The 26,034-nt window shown below is 32.5% G+C and overlaps 2 protein-coding genes across 4 annotated transcripts in view; both read left to right on the top strand.

Annotated features, from left to right (window-relative positions):
- Nucleotides 1–19,731, top strand: part of LOC146540363 (uncharacterized) — a 63,530-nt gene extending 43,799 nt beyond the window's left edge. For both annotated transcript variants that reach the window (XM_085206363.1, XM_085206352.1), the window contains exons 2-3: nucleotides 9,041–9,996; nucleotides 18,714–19,731. In XM_085206363.1, coding sequence (XP_085062489.1) covers nucleotides 9,048–9,996; nucleotides 18,714–19,294 — 1,530 coding nt within the window. In that variant the 5' untranslated portion in view covers nucleotides 9,041–9,047 and the 3' untranslated portion in view covers nucleotides 19,295–19,731. The remainder of the gene's footprint in view (nucleotides 1–9,040; nucleotides 9,997–18,713) is intronic.
- Nucleotides 19,732–22,039: 2,308 nt separating this feature from the next.
- Nucleotides 22,040–26,031, top strand: LOC146540362 (protein D2-like). Of its 2 annotated transcripts, none has more exons than XM_085200533.1 (5): nucleotides 22,040–22,143; nucleotides 22,432–22,514; nucleotides 24,946–25,069; nucleotides 25,318–25,531; nucleotides 25,855–26,031. In XM_085200533.1, the coding sequence occupies exons 2-5, from the start codon at nucleotides 22,437–22,439 to the stop codon at nucleotides 25,991–25,993; spliced, it is 555 nt and encodes a 184-aa protein (XP_085056659.1). In that variant the 5' UTR covers nucleotides 22,040–22,143; nucleotides 22,432–22,436; the 3' UTR covers nucleotides 25,994–26,031. The 2 variants fall into 2 exon arrangements, with proteins under 2 accessions (XP_085056659.1, XP_085056666.1); XM_085200540.1 differs by having other exon boundaries at nucleotides 22,103–22,148.
- The last annotated feature ends 3 nt before the right edge of the window (nucleotides 26,032–26,034 follow it).

Genomic DNA, 26,034 nt, shown 5'->3' with positions numbered 1-26,034 from the left:
TATAAAATGCATTTTTGTAAACATTAAAATATAAAATGGTTAATAATAGCAAATGATTATTAACATTATCTATAAACTCATTTATTCTACACTTTTAAATTACTTTCAACTAGATATACTCTGATAAAAACTTTTATTGACTTTGTTATTGCCGTTTCTATGATTTCAAAGCGTGCCAGTTGATCACAGTTTGGTTTCCCAATGTTACTTTAATTAATTTTACTGAATGCCTTGTAACTATTTTATAAACTACGAAGAGTAGTTGTGGGTTTGGTTCCCACTCGGGCAAATAAAGATTTAAATAAAGGTTAAATATTTTCATTTCTTTACTCAGGTGCCCAACCCAGAAATTTAACAAACAAAAAAATTGCCTCGAAAAGTTAAAACAACTATGTTTCCACGAACATATCTATTCAAAAGTAAAGTCCAGGTGCACCCTAACCCCCCCCAACCCAGAAAATATCTATAGATGCGCTAATGGGCAAAAAGCGGCATTGAACTCAGCACGCAATGCCTCCTTAAATAGAGAAAATAGAGAACGGAGTGTCTTAATACTAGGTTCCCTCTGCCTACCACGCTGTGTGCGGGCTACAGCGTGAAGAAACAGAAACAGAAACAGAAACAGAAACAGAAAAAAATATACTAAAACGCATGAATTTACAAAGAAGTAAAAATATTGAAATGTCAAGTCAACAACGATATTGATATGTTCTACTTAGAACTGGTTTCGCGTACAACCTGTTAGATCGCTCTTTTTGCACTTTGATAAATATTTCTGTTAAACTATGTATGTATTTGCCTCAAATGCACAATTTTTATTGGCATATTATAAGTCGTGAATATATAGAATTAAATATCAACTACGATAGTAAAATAATGCTAGAATTAATAAGTTAAATATCTGAATTGAAGCCAGTCGTGATTGTGGGTCTTCGCTCTGTTGTCAAGGTGAAAAGTGAGGAATGGAATTTCGCCACCCAACACGAAATGCCTCCAGAAATCGGCGGAGAGTGGAGAACGGAGTGTTTTAACACTGGGTTCCCTTGGCTGTGCTGGGTAAGGACTGTAGTTGAAAAATAATAAATTAAATATCTGTATTATAAAGCTACTATTATTATTTCAGTATTTAATTTAAAAATCCTAAATGCCCTCAATAATCACCATGGAGTTCAGGCGAAAATTAGATAACGGAGTGGCTTGACACTTACTCCTCTTCTTATCCTGCTACCCACATATAACAAATGTAAAGCGTGAAAGTGAAAAAAAAATATCCCTTTCTCTATACTTGGATTTGAACCCCCAATATACGCAATATTTAAAATTATCCACTTTAATGTTACTCTACTGTATTTACTTTTTAGTTAGTACATTTGTGAAAATTCATCTAATTAGGGTATAATGAGAATATCGTACTGTCGTCATACGCGGCTGCCCGAGACTGATTAACGTATCTGGACCGACTGTCACACCGTATTACTAGCAATAGAAGAGTATTTAATATTATTATATTAATACTAGCGGACGCGCGCAGCTTCGCTTGCTTATTTAGGGGTGAATTCTAATAAACCATGAAACATGTGCTCAATGAAATATTTTTAAGAGTCTTTATTTCAAATTTTATAAAAATTGGTGTCGATTTAATTTTTTTCCATACAAACTTTGAACCCCTATTTCACTCCTTTAGGGTTAAAATTTTTCAAAATCCCTTCTTAGTGGATGTCCAGATTGCGAAAGTAAACATCTATCCAAATTTCACGTTTCTACGCACAGCGGTTACGGCTGTGCGTGCGTCTTGCCTCAGTCAGTGAGGACAAGTCCTTTTATATATATAGATAATTGAGGCCAGTCGTGGCGCAAGAGCACAAGCACTGTGAACACGAGAGGTTGCGAGTTCGATTCCTAGTCGAGGAAATGAAATATTTACTTAATATTTTCATTTTTTCGCTTTGATGTAGATATAAAAGGCGGCGGGCGTTCCATTCGTGAGTTCTGCCACGTCATCACACTTCAAAACGCAATGCCTCCAGAATTCGGCGGAAATTAGGGAACGGATTGTTTTAACACTAGGCTCTCTCTGCCTATCCTGCTACGTGTGAGATACGGCGTGAAGCTGAAAAAAACTTAAAAAATAAACTTAAATCCATAATTTAGAGACCCATTTAACTAACATGTCGCTCTTTGTAAAATCAACAAATCTTTAAATTTCTAAGTTATTTTTAAAACAAGAAGATTTTTTAAACGATGTTTAACTGCACAATTTGTGTTTTTTAGCTAAGCTTAGCGTTGGTTATGGGTTCGATCTCCACCCAGGGGGATTATATTTAAATTATTTTTATATCCGTAACATTTTTCATAATAACATTGGACAAACGAATAACCACGAATCTTTTATTTCAATATTTTATTAAATGATAGTTTGTTAAGAAAAAATAAATAGAAAACTATGATATTTAGAGTATATCTATATATATATATAAAATCGAAAAGTCACTCACGAAATCTCAGAAACTACATGTGCTAGAAATATCAAATTTTGCATAGGAGTTATTTATAGGACGTAGGTGCTCGCTAAGACGGGAATTTGCAATATTCGACTTCTAAGGGGTTATTTTTGGGGTTGAAAGTTTGTATGAAACTTCGTTACTACAAATGCTAGAAGTCTCAAATTTTGCATAGACGTCACTTATAGGACGTAGGTACTCATGCAGGCAGAAATTAATAATAACGTAGTCTACGCAGGCGGAGCCGCGGGCGGGCCGCTAGTATAAGATATTAAACTGCTGTAAATTTTACAAATAAATAACGGTGTAACACGCAGCCGTTGATTTTAAGAAAGCAACAGTGAGGTGATGTATGCGTTCTTGTCTGCCCATTCTGTGGCACGATTTTTCTTAGAAATCCTAGGAAATGTCGACGACTGGTTTCTAAATTAACACTCCAATTGTAACTGATTATACTAATTTAAACTATGCTAATATAATACTCGTAGGTGACTTTTAAAATATATAAGAAAATTTATTTTACAAAAAAAAATATTTTTCATTTTTTTAATCGACCCCTATAAAAGGAGGTTTCACATCAATTCCACATCATCATCATCATCATCAACAGCCATCTCAAATACAATGATTGCTATTTGCTCATTGCTTTCATTCCACAGTTACAATTCAAATATTATCTACATATATAAATAAAGATTTTAAGTTGATTATATGAAACTAAAATATTTTTATACATCTTTATAATGAGATCTGAACGAGGCCCAAGAGCCCAGGGACAGAGCTGGTTCGATTCAAATTCCTGGGAATGAATTATTATTAATTAATATTTACAATTCTTCGTTCCGGAACCAAAGCAAAAGCGTGGTTTTGTGTTCCGCCATCAACACGCAATACATTGAAAATTCGACGGAAAGTGGGGAACGGAATGTCTTAACGAAAGGTTCCCATTGCCTACCCTGCGATATGGGGAATACAAATATAAAATCTATATACCTATCTATATATAGATATAAAAGGACTTGTCCTCACTGACTGAGGTAAGACGCACGCACAGCCGTAACCGCTGATGGCAGAAACGTGAAATTTGGATAGATATTTACTTTTGTAATCTGGACATCCACTAAGAAGGGATTTTGAAAAATTTTAACCCTAAAGGGGCGAAATAAGGGTTGAAAGTTAGTGCAAAATAAGAGGCTTTAAGCTGTAAATCACGTAAACGAAAGGCAAATCAACTTGTCAAGAAAACAATGTGTATTGTAATAACATTCACATGTTATCTCAATCCCAGAGATAGTCGAGAAAGTTGTTAAGACGATTCAGTCATTATTTTTGTTGAAGATTAGAAGAAATTACTTAAATATATATATATACACGTACAAATAATTTATTTTGTCTAAGTTTTAGCATTTTTAATGATTTCGTGTCTAGCATCTATAATTTTTTAATTGAATTTGTCTGTTTATTAAAATGACAAAAAACCTAGTTATTTTTATTGCAAACATGTCTTCTACGTCAATAATTGCATAGTTTTGTGTACTAAATATAATGTGTGTTTGCTAAAAAAAAAGGAAGGATTAAAATTTAAATAATATTAAATGTTCCGATCTGTACGGATCCCTTGGAGCATAGAAAAAGATTAAGCTTCTAAGTCAACGTAGTCCAAAGATACGACAGTAAATGCATCGATTTTGCTACATTTTGTATGAAATTCGCGGCATAATCAAAACCTATAAGGTGTTTCCGGTGGACCTATAGTTATGAAATGTATCCACAGAATGAGAATTTACAATATCACTCAATAATAAAATTCAAATAGTGAAAAATTATAGGCTTTTCATGAAAAATATTATAAACTTACGAATATGAGAGAAAACTTAAGTTTGTCAACTTTTATTAATTGTACTTCCCGTTGACCTACAAGTCTAAAATTGGTACGGAAGCCTCGAAGGTCCTACTCAAACTTAATCTATTTTGTTTGTTAATAGAAATATGTTTATTTTATGAAATAAAACGTCTTTTACAAATATATTATAAATATATTTTTTTAAACATTCGACTAATTCAAATTTCAATATTAACGTTTAATATTTAAAAAAACACTCAATTCCCCACTTTCTGCCGAGTTCTGGAGGCGTTGCGTGTTGAGTGGGAGAACTGAACGTCGTTTAATATTTAAGATACTCGTAAATACTCAAAAAGTCATACTCATGTATTAAGAAATATTATTATCAGCGATTATACGAGTATATTTTTTTCTCATATATTGTATTTAATTTATATGTCACCAAGGCAGCCTACATACGTACTTCCATATCGGGAGTCAAGCACCAAGGTGATTGACATGTGTCTCATATACTCGGAAGAGATGGAAGGTTGGTCTTCCAGTTTCGCTACTGACCTAGTAGTGTTACTCTAACAATATATCACTCCTTATTCGGATGTCCTTTTAAAGGTTTCTTGATGCTAGGATAAATGATTAATCGTTGATTGGTTTCAACTTTATAAATATAAAATTTAATTAATTTATATAACCTTTATATGTCCAGCTTGGCCTTTTATAAGGCTGTTTTTCTGATCACCTTTGTATGCTGTTATATTGACTTTAATTATGATTTTTAAATGGATATGACATACGAGTGTATGAGTGAGTATCATTGTGGTTTGAAAAACCAAATATAAACATTTATTGGTTCACAGAGTGCTTGAGTGCCACTCAACACACAATTTCTCCAGAATTTGGCATAAAGTGGGGAACAGAGTCTCTTCACCCTCTGCCTACCCTGCTTTGTAGCAAGCAGCGAGAAGCTGACAAGAGTGCTTGATAACAAATTACTGTACATTTTATATCATCCATATGATCCATACTTTCCATTTAAATTCTGTAGGCATTGTATGTTGAGTGAAGGAACTCACCGCTTTGCCTTGGAAACAGGAACGGAGAAATTAACGTTTTAAATATTTCATTTCCTCGAGAGTAAACCGAACCTGAAATCTGTCGCGAATCATCACAAGGTTATGCTCCAGCACCACGACTGGCCTCTATATATCTAATAAAAATATAATTTTCTTATATTATGAAACTTTTTCTATTTCCATATTACATTTTACAATAAAATCTCTATATACATACGTAAGATGAAATTGTCACATATATTATTATGGCAATTCAAGCACAGCTTTCTATTTAAAGTTTTAAGAGAGCACCAGCCAAGGTAGAAGAGATAATGATGAGAAGCTATTGTAGTGTCGCTGAGAATACGATTGTGTGATATCTGGAGAGAATTGTTTTCATTTGTTTTCTTAGACGCATTAAATCTAACCAAATGACAGTTTTTTGTGGGTAGAACTAACAAGGTAAAATTCGTTTCGATATAGGTATGTTATTTTAGAATTGAGGCCGTGTAAACGGTGGTTGTGAGTTCGTTTTGTATTTGGGGGAAATGAAAGAGAAAAGGGGAATTAAATGTATACAGTTTTCATTTCTTTGCTTTGGTAACCAGGATTGGGGGGCGTCGAGTTCTACCACTCATTCAATATGCAATGCCTTGAGAATTCGGAGGAAACTGTGAAGTGTCCTAATAGGGAATGTCATATCACTTGGTTTCTTGGTTGGTTTTATTCCATACATGGCTAGATAGGCAGAGAGAATGCTACGTATTTCCTCGACTGGAAATCGAACCTACAACCTGTCGCATATAAAAAAACACCCTTGTGCGACTGCGTCACGAAAACCTCATTTCATTTCTCATTATTTTAAATAACTAATAAATCTTTATTCTCTTCTCACAACCTTCATTCATATTAAATAAAGGTAGATATAACAGAAACCTCGTAGTAAAGTTGGTTTTGATCGAAAAATTCGGCTGAAAGTGGGAAACAGAGTGTCTTAACACTAGGTTCCCTCTGCCTACCCTGCTGTGTGCTGGATACAGGGTGAAGTAGATTTTTTATTGGAACAGTTGCATCGAAAACATTTATAATCTATGCATCGGTATACGGAAACAAACCACATATCTATTATGTTAATTATTTATTAAACAATCATATCCGGACAGCTGGTGCACGCGATAAGCGATGGCCGATTTTCTACTTTTCTTATTTCCTGTTTAGAATAAAAATTGACTTTACATCGTATTTTTTTTATGTGTGGCTTAAGTTTTAGTATATTCTTTCGTATAGGTTATATTTTTTAAACATGGACTTAAAAAAAACTGATTTATTTGATAAACCTACTTAGAAACAGTGTAGTCAGTGAAATAACAAGCTTAGTGTGCAAATATATGTTTTTTAACTACAAAATATTATAAAACTTTCATAATTTAGTCAACCTCAACCTTCCTCTTAAATAAACCCTATGTCTATTAGTGAAAACCACATTAAATCATTTACACAATATAAGATAAGATTTCAGTGTTCATAAGCAAATCACTGCATGTCATCAATATTATCATCATCAGCTTCTCCTCGTCCACTGCTGGACATAGGCCTCTCCAATGGCACGCCACTGAGCTCGATCTTCAGCTCCAGTCGTTGCCAGCCACTTCGCCAATATCATCACCCCATCTAGCTGGAAGACGTCCTGCATTTCACATACCAAAAAACAAATTAAAACGCTATCGCTTGTTAATTGAACCGTAGTAAACACATATCAATTAATTAGTCGCTAGTGGGAAGTAGATTCGTTCCCAGACTGTCACAATCTATTGTCTAGCTTCTGTTGTGACTACGCTTTCTCTCTGCGATAGGCTTATGAAATTTCACTTTATATATATATGAATTTTATAGTAATTTTCATATTGAGGCCGTTATGGCGTTAGTGCACAAGGGTGTGACTGTAACGCGACGGTTATGAGTTCGATCCTCATTCGAGGAAGTGAAATATTTATTTACGCTTATATATTTTCATTTCTTCGCTCTCGTGTCGAGGCCAATCGCGGCGTTGAGTTTCGCCACTCAACACGCAATGCCTCCAGAATTCGGCAGAAAGTGGGGTACAGAGTGCCTTAACACTAGGTTCCCTCTGCCTTACTGTGTGCGGGATACATCGCGAACCTGATTTTATCTCTTTAATTTGGTTAACATCAACCTAATATTACATATGTTTAAACATATTTCAGCTTCACATTGTGTCTCGCACATATATGGGTAGGCATAAAAAACCTGGGAACCTAGTGTTTCACATTAACATACTTCTGTTCTCCACTTCACGCCGAATGGGGTGCGGCGTAACTCAACTCGACGGTTTACCTCGTTACCAGAGCGAGATTGAAAATATTTGAAAAATCATTCCTCTGAGTGAGAATCGAACCCAAAACTGTTCCCCCCACAATCATAATAAACAAAAATTTAGTAACACATGTCCAATAGCTAGCAGCTACAATATTTAACAAACCGACCTTTACTGAACGTGCAGTGAAAGTTAATGTTGCAAACGAATCTACTATTGAAAACAAAAATTGTATTTTATGATTACTTATTCTAACCGGCGTAAAAGCCATAAAGAAGACATTAAATTAATAAAAAAAACACTCTTTTCTTTATCTTTATCGAAGTAACTGTTTTAGTAGTTTAGTTCTATTCGTTTTAATGTAAAAAAATATATGTAGTGACCCGTTATTCTTTTGGTTATAAGAATTAATTTGCGATTTTAACTATGTATAATATACGAGAATTTTTGGTAAACCTACTTCTATGATAATCGATGCAAAGAAATGGATTTTATTTCCAATTTAACTGTGTTTATAAAATTTGGTATTTTACGTATTTGGTAGGTAAAGGGAACCTAGTGTTAAGACACTATGTACCCATTAAGCCACTTCCGTTTCCCATTAGAAAATATTAAATATCTCATATTCTCGAATGGGAATCGAATCTACAACCTGTGAGTTTTACTGTTCCACGCTTGTGGATACCACGAGTGTACTTACTAGATTAGTTACTTTTATTTTATCTATATATGTCATTATGTTAGATTAAAAGGTGTCAAAGCTAAAATATTCTAGAAACTGATTATTTATACGTTCAACGTGACATTGGTGCGTGATTAGTGCTGAACTGGCACGCTCGGAACGCCATTATTAGAGTTCATCTTCGAAATAGCCGACCAGATGTCCACTTGCCATTATTTATGAGACAACTCTCACTTTTGCTATATTAAGCATTCGAAACTAGATCTTATAATTAATTAATTAGCAACATTTATTAAAACTTAAAACGATTATTTTCTTTTAAATTATGTTTTAGGATATTTAAGCCGCTTAAAAATAATTAAGAACATTTACGATTGTGGGTTCGATTACCACTCGGGTGAATTTATTATTACTTATTAATATTTTCATTTCTTCGCTATGGTACTAAGGCCAAAACACGCAACCCCTAGAAAATTCGGCTTAACATTGGGTTATTTCTGCCTATCTTATTATATGTAATCATTACATTCAATTTTATAGAACACTAAAATTAAATGCATCACAATTTCCAATACAAATAAATTCCTAACAAAAATTCCTTTATTAAATTACTATTTTATTTGTTTACAGTTCAATAATGACCGTCAAGAAAGGAAGCCGGTATGGCGGCTTCGCTGCAGTGATAGCCCGACAGAAGCTTCACAATAACAACCAATTAGACATCACGTCCTTAAGCAAACTGGCAACACCGCTATCTTATAATATTATCGTTGGATTTAACGAAAAAGACCAGCTCCAACTTTTAACAAAGGAAGAGGCGAATGATGACGACAAACAAAAACTGATCAAAGATTATGAAAAGACTGTTAAGCATGAGAACATCGCTATAGATGATATCGCAAACTGTGTCAACATTGACAATTATCCGAATTGCGATAACATTTTAGTATTCTATATTACAAAGAATTCTAATAAAGAAGCAATAGCTCTAAGATTTGAAAATGAACAAGACTTCAAAAGAATATATTTCACATATAAGTATTTCAAAATGCGTAACAGGCTGACGAGGAACACCACAACGCACTCTAGCAGCGACAGTTTATTCTCTAAAAAGAAATCAGTTGAAAGTTATAATATTAAGAATATAGATGATTATTCTTTATACGATAAAACTCGTTCAGAATTCGACTTGCAAACTATCGACAATGATGGCATTACTCATATATCAGTACAACAAAAGAACTTGGGGTCTAGGTACGAGCAACCTTTAAGTCTCATTGGTTTACGAAACGACAGAGATATTGGTGAAATTGATAGCGTAATATACACAGATATAGAAGTAAAGAGCAAGCCTGAGAAAAAGAGACTGTTTCATAAGAAGGCTAAAGCTCCTCCGCCGCCCCCTCTAGTTCTTAGTAAGGAAACACCGAAGATATTGAAAGGAGAATTTGTGAGAGTCAATGTGGAGAGATCTCCGGATCTCATACCGAAAGAGAGTAAGCACAATAAGGTTCCAGATATACTCATGTTTAAGGATAATAAAACGAAAAAGAATAATAGCAATCTATGGGCTGTCAGTAATAAAGGTTGGTACATATATTTTTTGTATACGTTCCATTTTAAATTTATTTATAATTTTCTATTGGGTTAAAAATTAAATTTGAAAATAATTTTAATTTTTTTTTAAATATAACGATAAAGTTTTCAATAAAAACATACTTTACTAATATTTTATTAGGAAAGATTTACATTTCTCTATATAATGGCTAACATCAATTATCCTCTATAAAACATTACGTAGGGATTGTAAACGTAATTAGGAAATAAAATGGTGGCTTGTTAGGCATTATTCAAGATTGCTCATCCGGCATCGCTGTAAGGAGAACTCTCTTTTTTTTTCTCTTCTCATTTTAATATTAATTAAATAACAAAAAAACAGACACTATTTTTGGAATAAAATAAACATACTATTTTAAATCTGTTATGATTTTTTGGTAGATTGTTTGTTTGTAATTATTTTTTTAGCTCTATCCCGCTTTAAGCAAGGTCATCTGCATAGATGGAGCTTAGTGTTAAGACACTCTGCTCATCACATTTCGCAGAATTCTGGAGATATTGCTTGCTTGCGGAACTCAACGCCGCGCTTTGCCTCGACACCAAAGCGAAAAAATGAAAATAATAAATATTTCATATCGAGTTCCTGCGGGAATCAAACCCACAACCTTTCGTGTGTAATTTAGACAATTAAAGTATATTCTATAATTATATGACTATTATCAATTTATGTAAGTAAATACTAAAATAATGTTATTATTTAATAAATAAATGGTGATTGCTAGTTTTATGGAGAGAGATTACTAAAACTATCAATATTTATTGGCAATACGGCAATCGCAAGGGGCTAGACCACCAATAACGGCAAGACAGTAAAGCTTTCCGTTGTTGGTGGTCTTATCTTGAGTTCTTCTTGCTTAATTATACATTTAATTTTACCTTAAGATTATAAACATTTAGTTACGTTTACGTTTTACGATTTATGATTATCTTTTCAGCTTCACGCTATATCCCGGACAAGCAGGAGGGTAGGCAGAGAGAACCTAGTGTTCAGACACTAGGTTCCTCATTTTCTGTCGAATTCTGAAGACATTGCGTGTTGAGAGGCGGAATTCAACGCCGCCTTTTGCCTTAACTCTAGGGAAAAGAAATGGAAATATGAATTTTACGCACACGCGCACAATAACTACCCTACTATTATATATTACCTACCGCTATTGTACTATAATATACTATAACATTATAAATAACATAATATATTTGTCGATTGTCGCATTCAAAACATACACTACAAATATATGAGCGAAATGATGTGAAACTTTCACCGGCTTTTACTTTACAACGCCATAGGCTGTAATGCTGATGTCGATGTCAAAAATTATATTTTATAAGAAAATGCTAAAGAATATATAAGAAAATCAACATTTAGTGCCTAAATTACGTTTACTAACATTTTAAATATACTACAAAAGTGTTGAGACTGGGAAATGGAATTTTTAATATTTTCAATTCCACCCTCTCGGCGTTGAGTTCGGCACGGTAATGTCTTAGCACTAAATTTCCACGTTCCCTCTGGGGAACCGCGTAAAGTTAAAAAAAACAAACAAAGTTCGTAAAACGTGCAAGTTGAGTTTAAAGTTTTAAACTCAAACAAAAGTCCTTTCATCAATGTTTTCAGCAACCGAGTCAAGGCCAAGAGTTTCGCAAAAGATCGTTCACCCGCGCTCGTTCTAAGATAATGACATCTGTCGCTTCTTTGTTGGACCTGTCATTGCATTCATTATCAAAGATTACAAACGAATTTTAATAATAAGGCTTGGAACACATTGTCATGTTTTTTGTATTTTGATATATTATTTTACGTTTTTTACAGTGTTTTTTTTTAACATTGTCTATGTCATGTCGATTTTGTCGCTGTTAGTAATATTCATATTATATTACTTTAAATTAATAATTTAGTCTGGTAATATGTAGTTAGAGTAAGTGTAGGATTTAGAACAAATATCATTTTCTCGATGTTATCTATAATGTTTTTTATATTGAGACCGTGACGCGGGCGCACAAGAGTGTAACTGTAACGCGATGGTTGTGGGTTCGATTACCGCTCGAGGGAATTAATTATTGTTTCTTAATTGTAATTGTAATTAAAATATGTATTGTATTAAATTAATTTAAAAATAATTCCCGCTGAGTTTCTTGCGCCGGTTCTTCTCAGGTCTGAGGCATTAACTTTAGGGAACGAAGATTATTTGACGTTCAAAAAATGAAAAAAAAAAAAAAATTTCAAATTCACTTTGCTTGTCACGTTTATTTAAAAAAAAAAACGAAAAAATTATCATTATTTTCATATTATATTGTGAAATAATACAGTTCAGTAATAGTCGTTCAGTACAGACATTTCCTTTCAAAACTAAAAAAAAAAACACTAAAGTTGTATATTTTCAAACAAAAATTAACTAGAAGAAATATTTTATATTACTTCTATTCACAAATGGACATCCCAATTCAATAAACGTGTACGTTCCAAATAACTGACAGCACCACCACCAGCTAGCATTGGGAAATATTAGTTGTTCAAATATTGTAGAAAACGTTGGACAAACAGACGGAGAGGTCGCGCGTGTCGAGGAAATTAATGCCAATAGGCTTCAAACAAATATTAATTTTAATTTATGCACGCTTTATTGATATATATATATATATATATATATATATATATATATATATATATATATATATATATATATTGATTTTTGTTTTTTTTATCAGCTTCACGCTGTATCCCGCACACAGTAGGTTAAACAGAAGGAACGTAGTGTTAAGACACTCTGTTCCCCACTTCCGCCGAACTTTGGTGGTATGTTGATTTAATTTTCATTTTAAAATTAAATAAATAAGTACAAAAAGATATTTAAACAATTAAATTAAGGAAACGTGTCAAGTTACATTGCCATTTTACTACAAATTGGTTTTTAAACAACGTAACAAGGCAAAATGGCTGACAGCAATAAGTTTCTAGTAAACATATGTTTAGTATTCATTTACAAAAACATATACACATGTATATATGTATATACAAACATTGAAACGTCTGTACGTGTGTTTACAATACAAAAGGCTATTAGCCAAAGTGTTTACCGCAACTAGGACTTGTAAAGGGGACTACACTTCGAATGTTAGCATGGGGACAGTGTAATTATGTTTAATTTATTTTCATTTTATTTTGTTTTATTTATCATAGTTTTTATTATCTATATTTGTATCTGGCCAGAGAGAAAGAAAGAGATGAGTCCAGTAGATAAGGAAATGAAACGTTTAATATTTTCCTTTCTTCGCTCTGGTAACGAGGCAAAGTGCGAAAAATGAAGAACGAAAGTATCTTAATGGGAACGGAGTGTCTTGACACTAGGTTCTCAGGTTAAAGAGTAGCCAGTGGGCCTGCAGTTCAATGTACGGAACACAACGTGAAGCTAAAAAAACTAACTAACAGTATTATGATATTACTAGCGGACGCGCGCAGCTTCGCATGCTTGTTTGCACCCTTAGGTATGAATTAATGGACGAACGAAATTTGAGGACCTGAGAAGTCTGGTTATAGTTAATTAGAAAGAGAAGGCTAGGAATGGCATGACATTGTGGAACAATATTCTGCCCAAGATCCACCTGCGGCTGTAGCGCCTTCGATGATGATGATAATATCCTTTAAATTTCTTTGTTCCTTGGAAACCATATTAAAATAAACTTTTTGAAAATCAATTTCAAAATTCAATTAAGTTTTTCAAGTTTTTAATTTTCTAATTAAATACATTCAATTATAAAGGCCAAAAGGAAATAGTTTTTACTTTATTACTATTAATTCAAGCAGAGTTATGGGCAAAGCTTGTATGTAATGCGACCAACTTCCTATTAAGGTAAGAAGATCCGTACAAGTGTGTGTTTTCTCTTTAACATAGAAACAAGTTTATTGCAGACGTGACCTACTGCCGTCCTAAAGCCCTTTACTGGCTTTATCTACTATATAATAATTCTAGATGATATATATATATTTCTATGTAAATAGTCTTTGTACGAGGTATTATCTTTCTACGAATTGTTAGAAAAAAATATAATTTCAGTTTCTTATTAATTCAATAGAATATAGGAGTAAATTAAATTGGGTACAATTTTTTTTTAATTTAAGCTGTATCACGCATGTAGTAAACAAAGGGAACCTGGAAACTTTGTGTTAAAACACTCCGTTCAGATTCCATTAAGACGAACGGAAGTGTTCCCCACGAGTTGAGTGGAGGAAAGTAACGCCACAATGATCTCAATTACTAATTCTAATGATTAATCATTATTTTCTATTTTGTTTCAATGGGTATCTCATATAAAATCGGTTAAGCAGTTTCTGCGATTACTGTAAACGCACAGACAAACAGACAAAAACATAAAAATCATTATTATGAGTTCTATAACATTAATAACGGCCCTCAATAACCGATCTGTTACAATTTTATTATAAATATAGATTTGCTTATATTTCTAAACTAGGCTACAATAATTATAAAATGACACAGTTACGCATTATTGCTCTGTAATACATTCAGGAAGAGATAGATACGTGAAAAATGACCCGCGCGGGAATCAAACCCGGCCTTCACGGTTGGTCTGTGACAGCGATACCCACCACATTACGCACTGAGGTCATACTGGGTAAAGAATATATATTTTATTATTAAATATTTATTACAAGACTATTATGTAATGGCGTCTTTCTTGTTATTTTTAAAATGGGAACTATTTTGTTTTTTTTTTTAAGTTTTGTTCCAATTTAAAAATTTTGTATGAAATATTGTCTTGTCACGATAATTATTCTTTCAAAAGAGCTGATTTTATAATTGTGTAATTTTCCTTGTGGTTATTCCGAGTCTTCTTCTTCCTCCTGGCATTAATCCAGGCTATTGCCAGGATCTGCCCTCCTATTCAACCTACTCCACTTTGCACGGTCTTTCCAAACGACACGACATCCAACCAGCGCTTCCTTGGGCGTCCGAGAGGGCTCACTCCATGAACTCATGTAGTGTGGTTATTCTTAGCCTTAATAAATTATATAAATAGATTCTACTAAAATATTTCCGCGATATCAAGTTAATTTAGTAAACAACAGTCGCACACGTAAATGCAATGTCTTGCGAAATATTCATTTCGGCGGGAAATTGAATCACGTACACCAAACAGCGATGTTAAATTGACATAAGATATTAACAAGAAGAGTTTTAACAAATATTTTATTTTGATAATACTCAGTGGATTCAATTCCCATTCAGGGTAATGAATTATCCTATCCTATATCTTATAAAACAAAATCGCTTTTCGTGTCTGTCTGTTGTTTCTAACTCTTCTTCTTCTAAACCACCCAACGGATTTTGATGCGGTCTTCACCATTAAGTCGAGTTTTTTTCGTAGAAGGTTTATATATAGTTTATTATTTGTACATTCTTATGTAAATTAACATAAAAATGATAAATGTGAAAAAGTCTTACCCGTTGAGACACTTTCGCGCATGCGCTGCTCTAATGGTAAGTACCACATGAAAAAAATGTACTGGAGTATTGTTCCTCTCAATAAGATCTACAAAAAAGTCCGCGAGAGCATATTCGTATCTTTTAAAAATAACGTGTAGTTATCATTTTTCTGTCTAAAAATAATAATTTCAATATATTTTTTATTGTAAGGGATATTTTTCCATAATGGTATTAATCCTTATCCTTTAAAATACTTTATTAATTTTCTACGTTTAACGAAAATAAAATTTGCTTTTTACAATATTTCGAAATTGCGAATAGTTTTACAGAAAAACGCATTTAATTGTTGACACATCCCGCCGTTGACACATTAGCTGTATGTTACTCAAGTTTCACTTATCCCTTACTCTCAGCATATAAATAAGTATATTAGTTACATTGGCCATTTAATGTAGATTAAAACTGTCTTTTTCTGTTTTTTCATTTTAATAAGTACTTTAGAAGTTGTTACAATATCAAAACATCCTTGCTGCAAAACGCACCGAAAAAAAATTGGAAAATCCTTATTGAAACTACGAAAATGCGGGTTGCATTAGGGTTTATTTAATTTTCACATTATCTTAAGTGCTTTGCAAACATTCATTATATGAATAATCCAGTAGTAAAAGCGGGCGAAGCCGCAAGAGGGTCGCTAGTTATTTATAAAACTCAAAAAATGAAGCGAAAAGTGGAAAACGAAGCTTAACACTAGTTTCCCTCTGCCTACCCCGATACATACGAGGCTGAAAAAAAAAACAAAAACAACTTCAAATATTTAATGTTATTGTGTTGCCATCATTAAAATATTATTGCTGACCCTTGCAGTGTTTATTGATTAGATCAAGAGTCAGCCTCGCCATTTCGCCGAAAGGTCTCCAGTGTCTTCACTCGCATTAGGCAATATTATAGCAGCATGACGTCCATGTAATAGGTAATTTGTTTCAAATTACCATCGACAGTATTATGTATTGGTTTACGAGTTTGGTTCTTAAAGATATATTGTTGAGATATATATATATATATATATATATATATACTAGCGGCCCGCTCGCGGCTCCGCCTGCGTGAACTACATTATTATTTCTGTCTCCATGACTACCTACGTCATATAAGTGACGTTCATGCAAAATTTGAGACTCCTAGCATTTGTAGTAACGAAGTTTCATACAAACTTTCGACCCCAAAAACAACCCCTTAGAAGTCGAATATTGCAAATTCCCGTCTTAGCGAGCACCTACGTCCTATAAATAACTCCTATGCAAAATTTAAGATTCCTAGCACTTGTAGTTTCTGAGATTCCGTGATGAGTGAGTGACCTTTAGATTTTATATATATATATATATATAAATTATTCTAGAATGAGGCGGTTCGATTTCTGCTCGAGGAAATTTAATATTTACATTTTACTAATGTTATCTTTCTGGTGACGAGGAAAATATTAAAATCGCGGCAGTTTATCCACTCCACACGTAATGCCTCCAGAATTCAGCGGCAAGTGAGGAACAGAAGTGTCATGATGTGAACGGAGTGGTCTCTGACATTAGGTTCCCAGGTTACAGAGTTACAAGTTTCACTGGTTTTTTTCGCCTGTCTACCCTACTTTTTACGGAATACAAATTGTGGAAAAAAATATTTTCAAAGGTATATTTTCTAAATGCTAGCAATGTATAATAACTTTTTTTTTAATATTAGGCCGTTTTCACACGGAAAGGACCATTATTTTTTTTTATCACCCAATTTAAAATCATCGTTCGCGTGAGAATTTTAAACTCTTAATCTTGATATGTTTTATAATTAAGCAGTTTTGCATATAATTTGATTATAAAACCTGATAAAAAGTTAATTATATATTATATAACATAATTAATATGCAATTATATAATATACATGTTAAAAACCAATATTTACAATATGTATGAACTACTTTTTCTTTCCTTTAGTGCCAGTGGTACTTGCCAAAAGAAGCTTAACGTTTACATTTAAAAATGCCCCTCATTCAGCGAGGATTACGGAATTTAACGCTGCGCGCCGTGGCGCGCTCGATACCTACTTGGGAGAGTGATTATGTTTAAATTATTTTCGTTTCCCTGCTCTGGTAGTCAAAGCGCGGTGTTATGGTCCACTTGCCTCGAATTTGGACAGAAAACAGAGAACGTTATGTCTTGACACTAGGTTCTCTCCGTCTACCCTGCTGTAGATATACGATAGATAGCTTCAAATTATATTTTTTTTGTTTTTTTCGAGTAACTACAACAGTCGCCTTTAATTCGAGAAATATCTGGGAAAGAAATATTTTGGGTTCGCGTACAGATGTTACCTCGGTGTGCGTTCTCTATTGCATTTATCATGAATGTTCTGGGGAAATTTTCGACCTGGCACCCCCCGCTTAATTTTCTAACCGCACAGTATGTCACCACCCTAATTATCATTCAAAAGAGTGACCCGTACACTAGTTTGTCACATCCCAGCCTAACCACATGACACCAAAACAATAATGACCTAATTTGAAGGTCCTGACATTTTCCTTTATGTAACCTTGTTCGATCGCTAGGTCAAAATGTTTAGTAATATGCGAATTTACATGCAACTGGGCGCGGAAGCCTGCGTGCTTTGAATTAAATGGATTCTGGCCTTTTATAACTAACGACACGACTGAGAGGCACAAGTGTGTGATTGTAAACACGATAGGTTTTGGGTTCGATTTCCACTTGAGGAAGTGAAATATTTAATATTTTACTGTCTTCGCTCTAGTATCGAGCCAAAGCGTGACGTTGAGTTTCGTCAGTAAATATGCCACCAGAATTTGGCGATAAATGAGGAACGTAGTGTCCTAGCACTAGATTCCCTCTGCCCATCCTGCTGTGTGAGAAGTGCATCGTGAAGCTATAAAAATATGTCATACATATATAACGTATTTATTATTATTTATTTATTTAAGGAAGTTCCTTAATTCTTGATTATAAAAGACATATGTAACTATTATCTCATGTAGTTGTGGACGTGCCTTCGACATAAAGATTTATGTACAAACATAGAATAAAGCGTATTGTTTTGTAAGCGAGATGCGTCGTCTTCGAAGAAACTAAACGTTATATAAAATTTTTTTTTTTTGTTAAAAGAAACGTTTATTTTATGTTTATTAATTATTTTTAAATTAGACACAATAATAAATATATATTAACATAATATTTTATCAATTCCAGTGAACAATGGCTACGAATCCGACCGAGAAGAATGGAGAAACAGTCGATCCCAGTTCTCCACCACAGCCTTCGACAGCCTCGCTCGACCTACCAAAATGGCGATGGCACTCACGCTAAAAAAACCTCAAAGACTCGAGCCTGTCCCACAATACTTCAGACTAAACGATCCAAAGCCAAAACTGACTCCAGTCTCGTTCAGACCTAACAATTTCCTCCAAAGAACACCAAGACTTCCTCGACCAAATACAGATATACAGCGAAACCTGTCGACGGATCACAGAAAATACACTTCACTACAGTCCTTAGAATTACCTAAGAAGCTTAGCGAACCAAAAAGAAGCGATAAAAAGACAAATTATTCAAATATATCCCATAGAATTACTGGAATAACGAATAAACTAAGGGATTTGAGTAGCGGTAACACCATCGGCAGGTTTAAAACCCATTCCCATTCAGACGTTGCCAATTTGAAGCCAGTTTTGAAAATGCAAGACGGTAAGAGATCCGTTGTTAGGACTTGTAGTGCGGAACCACCAAAGAAAGTAACGTTTAGTGCCTTCGCCACTGTGCAGGTGGTTTAAATCTAAGATATTATAATATAATATTATAATATTATAATTTAACTAAATTATTTAAAAAAAAAAATGTATTATGTATTATCGTGTTATTTATATTAATGGACATGGCAATAATTGGGAAAATAATTAAATTTTATTAAGAAAAAATATTTTTGTTGATACAATGAATTTTATTTTTGTATATAGTAATTACAGATTAAAAATTTGAATTAATAATGTAATCTACTTCAATTATTTCATTTGTGATTGTGAATTAATGATAAAAAATTAAAATAGCATACAAACATACTATATCTTATTTAATTAAAATAAGCAGGTCGGGATTTTTGTGTTAATAATTGTATTTTTTTCTAGTTATTTTGTGTTTTTGAGCACTTGTCGATGACGACCTTCGTATTTTCATGACATGACAACTACGTACAGATAATAAAAACTTTAAGCACATGAAATTAAAATATATAATGGTGTAGGTTCAATAATTTCAGAATGAAAGCATTGGCGTCTTAAGAAGTGGAACTTAACTAAAATTATCATTTTAATTACTATACATTTTGAAAAGAAATTATTTACTATGATTCTGACCTGACATACACACGCGATTTGTGGAAGTTCTTTTGCCATTTTCTAGATTTTCAAATATAAATTTTCACACTTCTTGACATATTCAAGAAATGTAGTTTCCAATTTATATTATAACAAACTTCTTTGTTATCATTTTAACTAGTCCTTCAAAAAATAATCATTTAATTAGCGGAAAGCAGAATGGCAGAAAAAAAATATACATAAATGACTTTTAGAATACTATTATATAGTTTTTATATATTTGATCAGTCTATTTAACGTAACTATCAACTTATTTTATTTCTATCAGAAAGAATTAAATGTTATACATAAAATTATCAGGCACTTATCAGACAGTTTAAAATAGGTGATAAATTGAGTGAAAAAGCTAGCATAAGTGTGTTCTTGAATGTTCCAAAGATTGAAATGCCACCAATCTTTCAAAGATTGCTGTCGGTCAGTTTCAGTTGTAAATACACTTATAAATATATTATTTTATATAGAAAATAAGAATATTTAACATAATTTTATATATTACTTATATTGTTTTAGTTATTGGCCGACGATGTTATGTTTTTATAATATTAATCAGATATTGCATAATTGATTTTCTTTTGGTTTTTTTATTTCATATTGTATGCGAATTTTTTCTTTTTTAATAATAATATTTATACATAATTTTTTTACTGTTATACTTTTGATTTCTTTTACTTACTATGTAATTATTATTTCTTAAAGTTATTGATTGAGTTATAGTTTTATTTATACTCTATTGCTTTATTCTTTATATGTATCTATATCTATATATAATATTCTAATTTGCATAGTTATTAACATCTTAGAGTGCGACTCTGTAAGAATACCATTGTCGTAATTTCAATAATCCTACTTTTTTTTTTTTTTCGGTGTGGCTGCCTGTCGGAAACCTACTTTTACGCATGTATTTATTTTTATAATTGTCATATTTAAATATGGAACATAATAAAACTTTTTTTCTTTCTTAAATCACCATGCCATTTTAGGCGGTGACTCTATCGACACCGCCGCTCTGTCTATTTACTTATAGCTATTTTTTTATACATATACATGTAGTATTTGATATTTTCTACTATAAATTTACATAATTAATATTAACATTACCAGGGACTTCTTTATATAAATATAAAATATTTACTTGTCATATTTTATTCCTTCTTTAAAACACCTCGCTTTCTAAATCGAATTCTGGAGGCATTATGTGTTGAATGACGGCGGATCTCAACGCCGCGCTGAGGAAATGAAAATATTTAATATTTAATTTCTTCGGATGAGAATCGAACCTGTAGCATTTATAGTCAGCTACTGGCCTCTAATAATATAAATATATAATTTCCAAAATTAAAAATATTGTAACTTATGTAGAAAAAAAGACGTTTTTAAGTATTACCTTAAGATTATTTTTTATCTACATAATATTTTATTAAATTTTAACACTGTCTGGAATATATTTAAAATAATTAATCTGTCTTTCTATGGTTTTCGTAAATGTTCATATCAATTTAGAAATATTTTTCAATTTTCATGTAAAAATTATAATAATGTAAATTTACAGAAAATAAATAAGATACTTTATTTGTATTAATAGTGTAATTAGTTGGATATTTCTTTTACTAATTCATATTTGGTTTCTTTTTTTTTATAGTCTGTAAGTTCTAGTGCTTAAGATAAATATAACATAAGTGTATAGTGTATGTTGTTATTTGTTTGATTTCACTTTGAATTTGTTTGACAATAAATAAATTGTTTTCTTTTTATGGTTTTTTCATTCATAAACCTATTTATATGTATAAAAATAAATATATGTAAATAGATGCTTCACGCTGTATCCCGCACACAGCAGGATAGGCAGAGGGAACCTAGTGTTGAGACATTTCGTTCCCCACTTTCCACTGAATTCTGGAGGCATTGCACGTTAAGTGGCGACAATAAACAATTATATATAAACAATAAATAATTATTTATGTATATGTTTAAAGATTTTGTATAAATAGGAAAGCGTTCTGGAAACGAAATATACTAAAAAACAGGTGTAGATCTATATTACTTACGCTACTATCGTCATCTTCACAATGACAACGGAAATTAAAGAATGATATGTCATTATAATTAATTTTATCACGTTCATATTATTATAAAACCAGTATTATGTAAGGTTATCAGAATTTCTTATCGATTCATTTCGTTTTACCAATTCATGGTTTGCTTAGCTCAGTTGCAGGAAGGATTTCGTCTCGTGTAATCGTATATAACTTGTAAGGTACGATTTTAAAAATATTAACATTTAATAAAAAACTTTTTCTATTAACATTTTACTTGCTAGATCTTTTTAATGTTCTGCAAGAAAAAAATATTTTAAGGAAATTTTCTTTTGGTTAAGCGTAAATTAAAACAAAAATCAACTTGTATATATTTTTTAATTCACATTATATTAGATGCAATAATATATTCGGGAAAATATCTATTACTTTTTTAGACAAAATTATAGATTAATAAAATAAATATTTATATTTTTTTAATGAAAATCTCGTTAATATTTGTAGACACCATGTCCGTCGCCAGTTTGTTCCAGTCAAGCAAAATCGTTCCAGAAGTTATTTCTTCAGCACCAAGCAAAATTATAGAGGTAAAAATCTTTCTGTTATTCTTTCTTTATTTTAGCTTTACTTCTCTAACATACTTCTACAAAGAGATTTTTTTTTTACATTTTTGAACTATTATTCCACAGGAAAGAAAAATTACATTTTTTAGTAAATATGTAAAAGTTTGAACGTAACACTTCGCGATGATGTCAAATTTATATTAGTAGTTCATATTGTACAAAATGAGTGCATATGCCCGCAAACTTAAGTTTGTCAATTTTAATAAGTGTAATAATTTGTGTACTTATCTATATATATAAAATCGAAAGGTCACTCACTCATCACGAAATCTCAGAAACTACATGTGTTAGGAATCTCAAATTTTGCATAGGAGTTACTTATAGGACGTAGGTGCTCGCTAAGACGGGAATTTGTAATATTTGACTTCTAAGGGGTTGTTTTTGGGGTTGAAAGTTTGTATGTAACTTCGTTATTACAAATGCTAGAAGTCTCAAATTTTGCATGGACGTCACTTATAGGACGTAGGTACTCATGGAGACATAAAACATAATAATAACGTAGTTCACGCAGGAGAAGCCGCGGGCGGGCCGCAGGTATTATATAACTTTAAACTGCATAATATATGCGGTTCAAAACAATACACAATTTAGTAAATAGAAGATATAAAATGTTTTATTTTCACATATTTATGACACATTCTCTTTATGTTATTAGTTGGCAAGAATTATTCGCTTAGCTACTTGCGTAATCGATAATAAAGACTAAAAATAAGAAGAAACCTAGTGTTATGACACTCCTTTTTCCTCTCTCTGCCTATTTTTCGATACAGCCTAAATGGTGAAACAAAACACCGCCTTTGCTCTACCAGAGCCAAGAAAGGGAAATATTAATTTAAATTAACATTCCTTTTCCTCGAGTGGGGATTGAACCTACAACCAATCGCATTTACACGCACACTTTAAACCACTGCGCCACAACTGGCCTCCTTACCTAATAATACCTTATTTAGTTATTATATAAAAATACAAGAAACTTTGCAAATCGTTGCTTAGCAATGGTCGCATAGCGACGGTTGTTATTGACATGGCGGAATAAATTCTATGTCAAATTATTAAGTATTTTAATATATTGGTATATATCGAAAATATTACAAATATGAGAAAAAAAAGTATCCTATGTTCATCCCGAGACCCTCAGTATCTCCATATGAGTATTTTATCACAATTGAATTAGCGGTTTGACCCTGATTGCGTAAAAGACAGACAGACAGACAGATTTACTTTCGAATTTATAATATGGGTATGGATTGATAAAATATACGATAAGTTTATTATAAATCATTCATATTTATAAACAATCAACGAAAATAATCAAATACTTATGTTATTATTTGTACGCGATAAGAGATTTATCATAACACTAAATATGCTGTATAATTATTATGAAACGTGATTATTATATATTTTTAATTGCTTGACGCTGTATCCTGCACACAGAAGGGTAGGCACACGGCACAGGGAACCTAGTGTTAAGACACTCCGTTCCCCATTAGGACACTTCCGTTCCTCATTTTCCGACTAATTTTGGAAGCATTGCGTGTACAGTCGCGTAATTCAACGCCGCGCTTTGCCTTGCTGCCAGAGCGAGGAAATGAAAATATTAAATATGTAACTTCACAAATTTGGCAAATTTTCATTGCTTCACGCTGTATCCCGCAAACAGCAGGGAACTTAGTGTTAAAACACTCTTTCCCCACTTGTTGCCGAATTCTGGAAAAATCAATAGTCACATAATTAACTGCTTAAAAATTTTGGCGATAAAGTTTAAGGTCATTGTTATATATACCTATTTGATAACAATGTTACGTAAATGTAAATAATAATATAATACTTGTTTTATCACTATCACGAAAGTTTGTTGTGATATGATTATATTTGGGTAAACCAATTCTTTAAAACTGATTATTTTTGATTTAATTCTTCATAATTTACCCATATTTCTATGTATAGGTAGATAATTATAGGCCGAGAGCCAGATAGCAAATTTTGTCAGTCATTTCCTCTCATGCTATAACTTAAAATTTATAAATGCTTTAAAGAGTTCCATTATAATATAGTTGTAAAATATATATATTTTTTAGTCATTTTTTCCTGACTGAAAACTTGCTAAATTTGCGAAATCACATATTTAATATTTTCATTTCCTCGCTCTGGCAGCAAGGTAAAGCGCGGCGTTGAGTTACGCCACTCTACACGCAATGCTTCCAGAATTCGCCGGAGAAAGAGGAACTGAAGTTTCCTAATGGGGAACGGAGAGTCTTTACACTAGGTTCCCTCCACCTTGCTATAAAGCGTGAAGCTAAAAAGTCAATATTTTCAAGACTTTACTGTGTGCTGTGTATCGCTGAATGTCTCTGATTATTTTATTTTTCACTTTTATATTTATAATTGACATCTCTCATATCCTAGCGGCGTGGTAGCTCAGCTGGGCAATGAACTCGCACCTAGCAATGTGAGAGATCAACCCAACGTATCGTACGAGGCGGACGCGAATTCTTACTACACTCTTGTATTTACCGGTAGATATATATTTTTTTATAATACTTAAGAAAATTCCTGTTATTAAAAAAATATATAGTTATACTTTTAAGTGATTAAAACAATGAATGAAAAAGATGCAGTGGTTCACATATCTAATTGTTACTATTCTAAACATATCTGTGCTAAAGAAACACAGAAAATAAACAAAACAAATAGAACATAATATTTTTGTTTCTATTTGAGTTTTGCTTATTTGTCGTTAATAATAAAAAAAAATCTAACACAGATCCCGATAATTACGATGGTCCCGAGAAGGTGTACAGGGAGTGGCACCACTGGCTCGTGGTCAACATTCCTGGTTCAGATGTTTCGAAGGGAGAAGTTCTTTCCGGTTACATCGGATCTGGACCACCGGAAGGCACCGGCATCCATCGCTATGTGTACATCCTGTACAAGCAGCCTGGCAAGCTCAATTTCGATGAGAAGAAATTGGATAATAAGTAAGTTTTCATTGTTAAAATTGATTTTTGATAGTGGCAATTATTTATTTTTTTTTCGCTCTGGTAATACTGTTCTGCTACGCAATACATAATGTCTCAAGAATTGGGAGTCTTAACATTAGGTTCCCTCTACCTACCCCGCTGTGAAGCTAAAACTTATTACTGCGTAATTACTTTAATTGAGTATATTTTAAACTATTATTTTATTTCTGATTGACAAAGGTAGTGTTTGAGAAGTATCTTAAGTTTTGAAATATATAATTGTAATATTAAATATATACAATTAATTCGGTTTAAGAGTATTATTTGTTTATTTTTTTCAGATCTATCGATGGTCGCGCAGCTTTCTCTACACAAAAGTTCTCAGAGAAATACAATCTGGGAAATCCTGTAGCTGGCAACTTCTACCGCGCGCAGTTCGATGACTACGTACCTCTATTATACAAGAGCTTGGGTGTTTAAATTGTATTGTTATATATTATAAATATTTAATTACTGTTTCC

The sequence above is a fragment of the Heliconius melpomene genome, chromosome 2 (genome assembly GCF_056956725.1).
Source record: "Heliconius melpomene rosina isolate 202511_hmr_F chromosome 2, ASM5695672v1, whole genome shotgun sequence".
In the NCBI taxonomy this organism is placed as follows: Eukaryota; Metazoa; Arthropoda; class Insecta; order Lepidoptera; family Nymphalidae; genus Heliconius; species Heliconius melpomene.
This window is presented reverse-complemented; position numbering and strand designations above follow the sequence as displayed.

What these genes read in the sequence shown, in the direction of transcription:
- LOC146540362 (XM_085200533.1), top strand. Translation starts at nt 22,437, where the DNA reads ATGTCCGTCGCCAGTTTGTTCCAGTCAAGCAAAATCGTTCCAGAAGTT. An exon ending in CTACACTCTTGTATTTACCG is followed by an intron (nt 25,070 to 25,317) that starts GTAGATATATAT and finishes AATCTAACACAG; the next exon opens with ATCCCGATAATTACGATGGT. An exon ending in GAGAAGAAATTGGATAATAA is followed by an intron (nt 25,532 to 25,854) that starts GTAAGTTTTCAT and finishes TATTTTTTTCAG; the next exon opens with ATCTATCGATGGTCGCGCAG.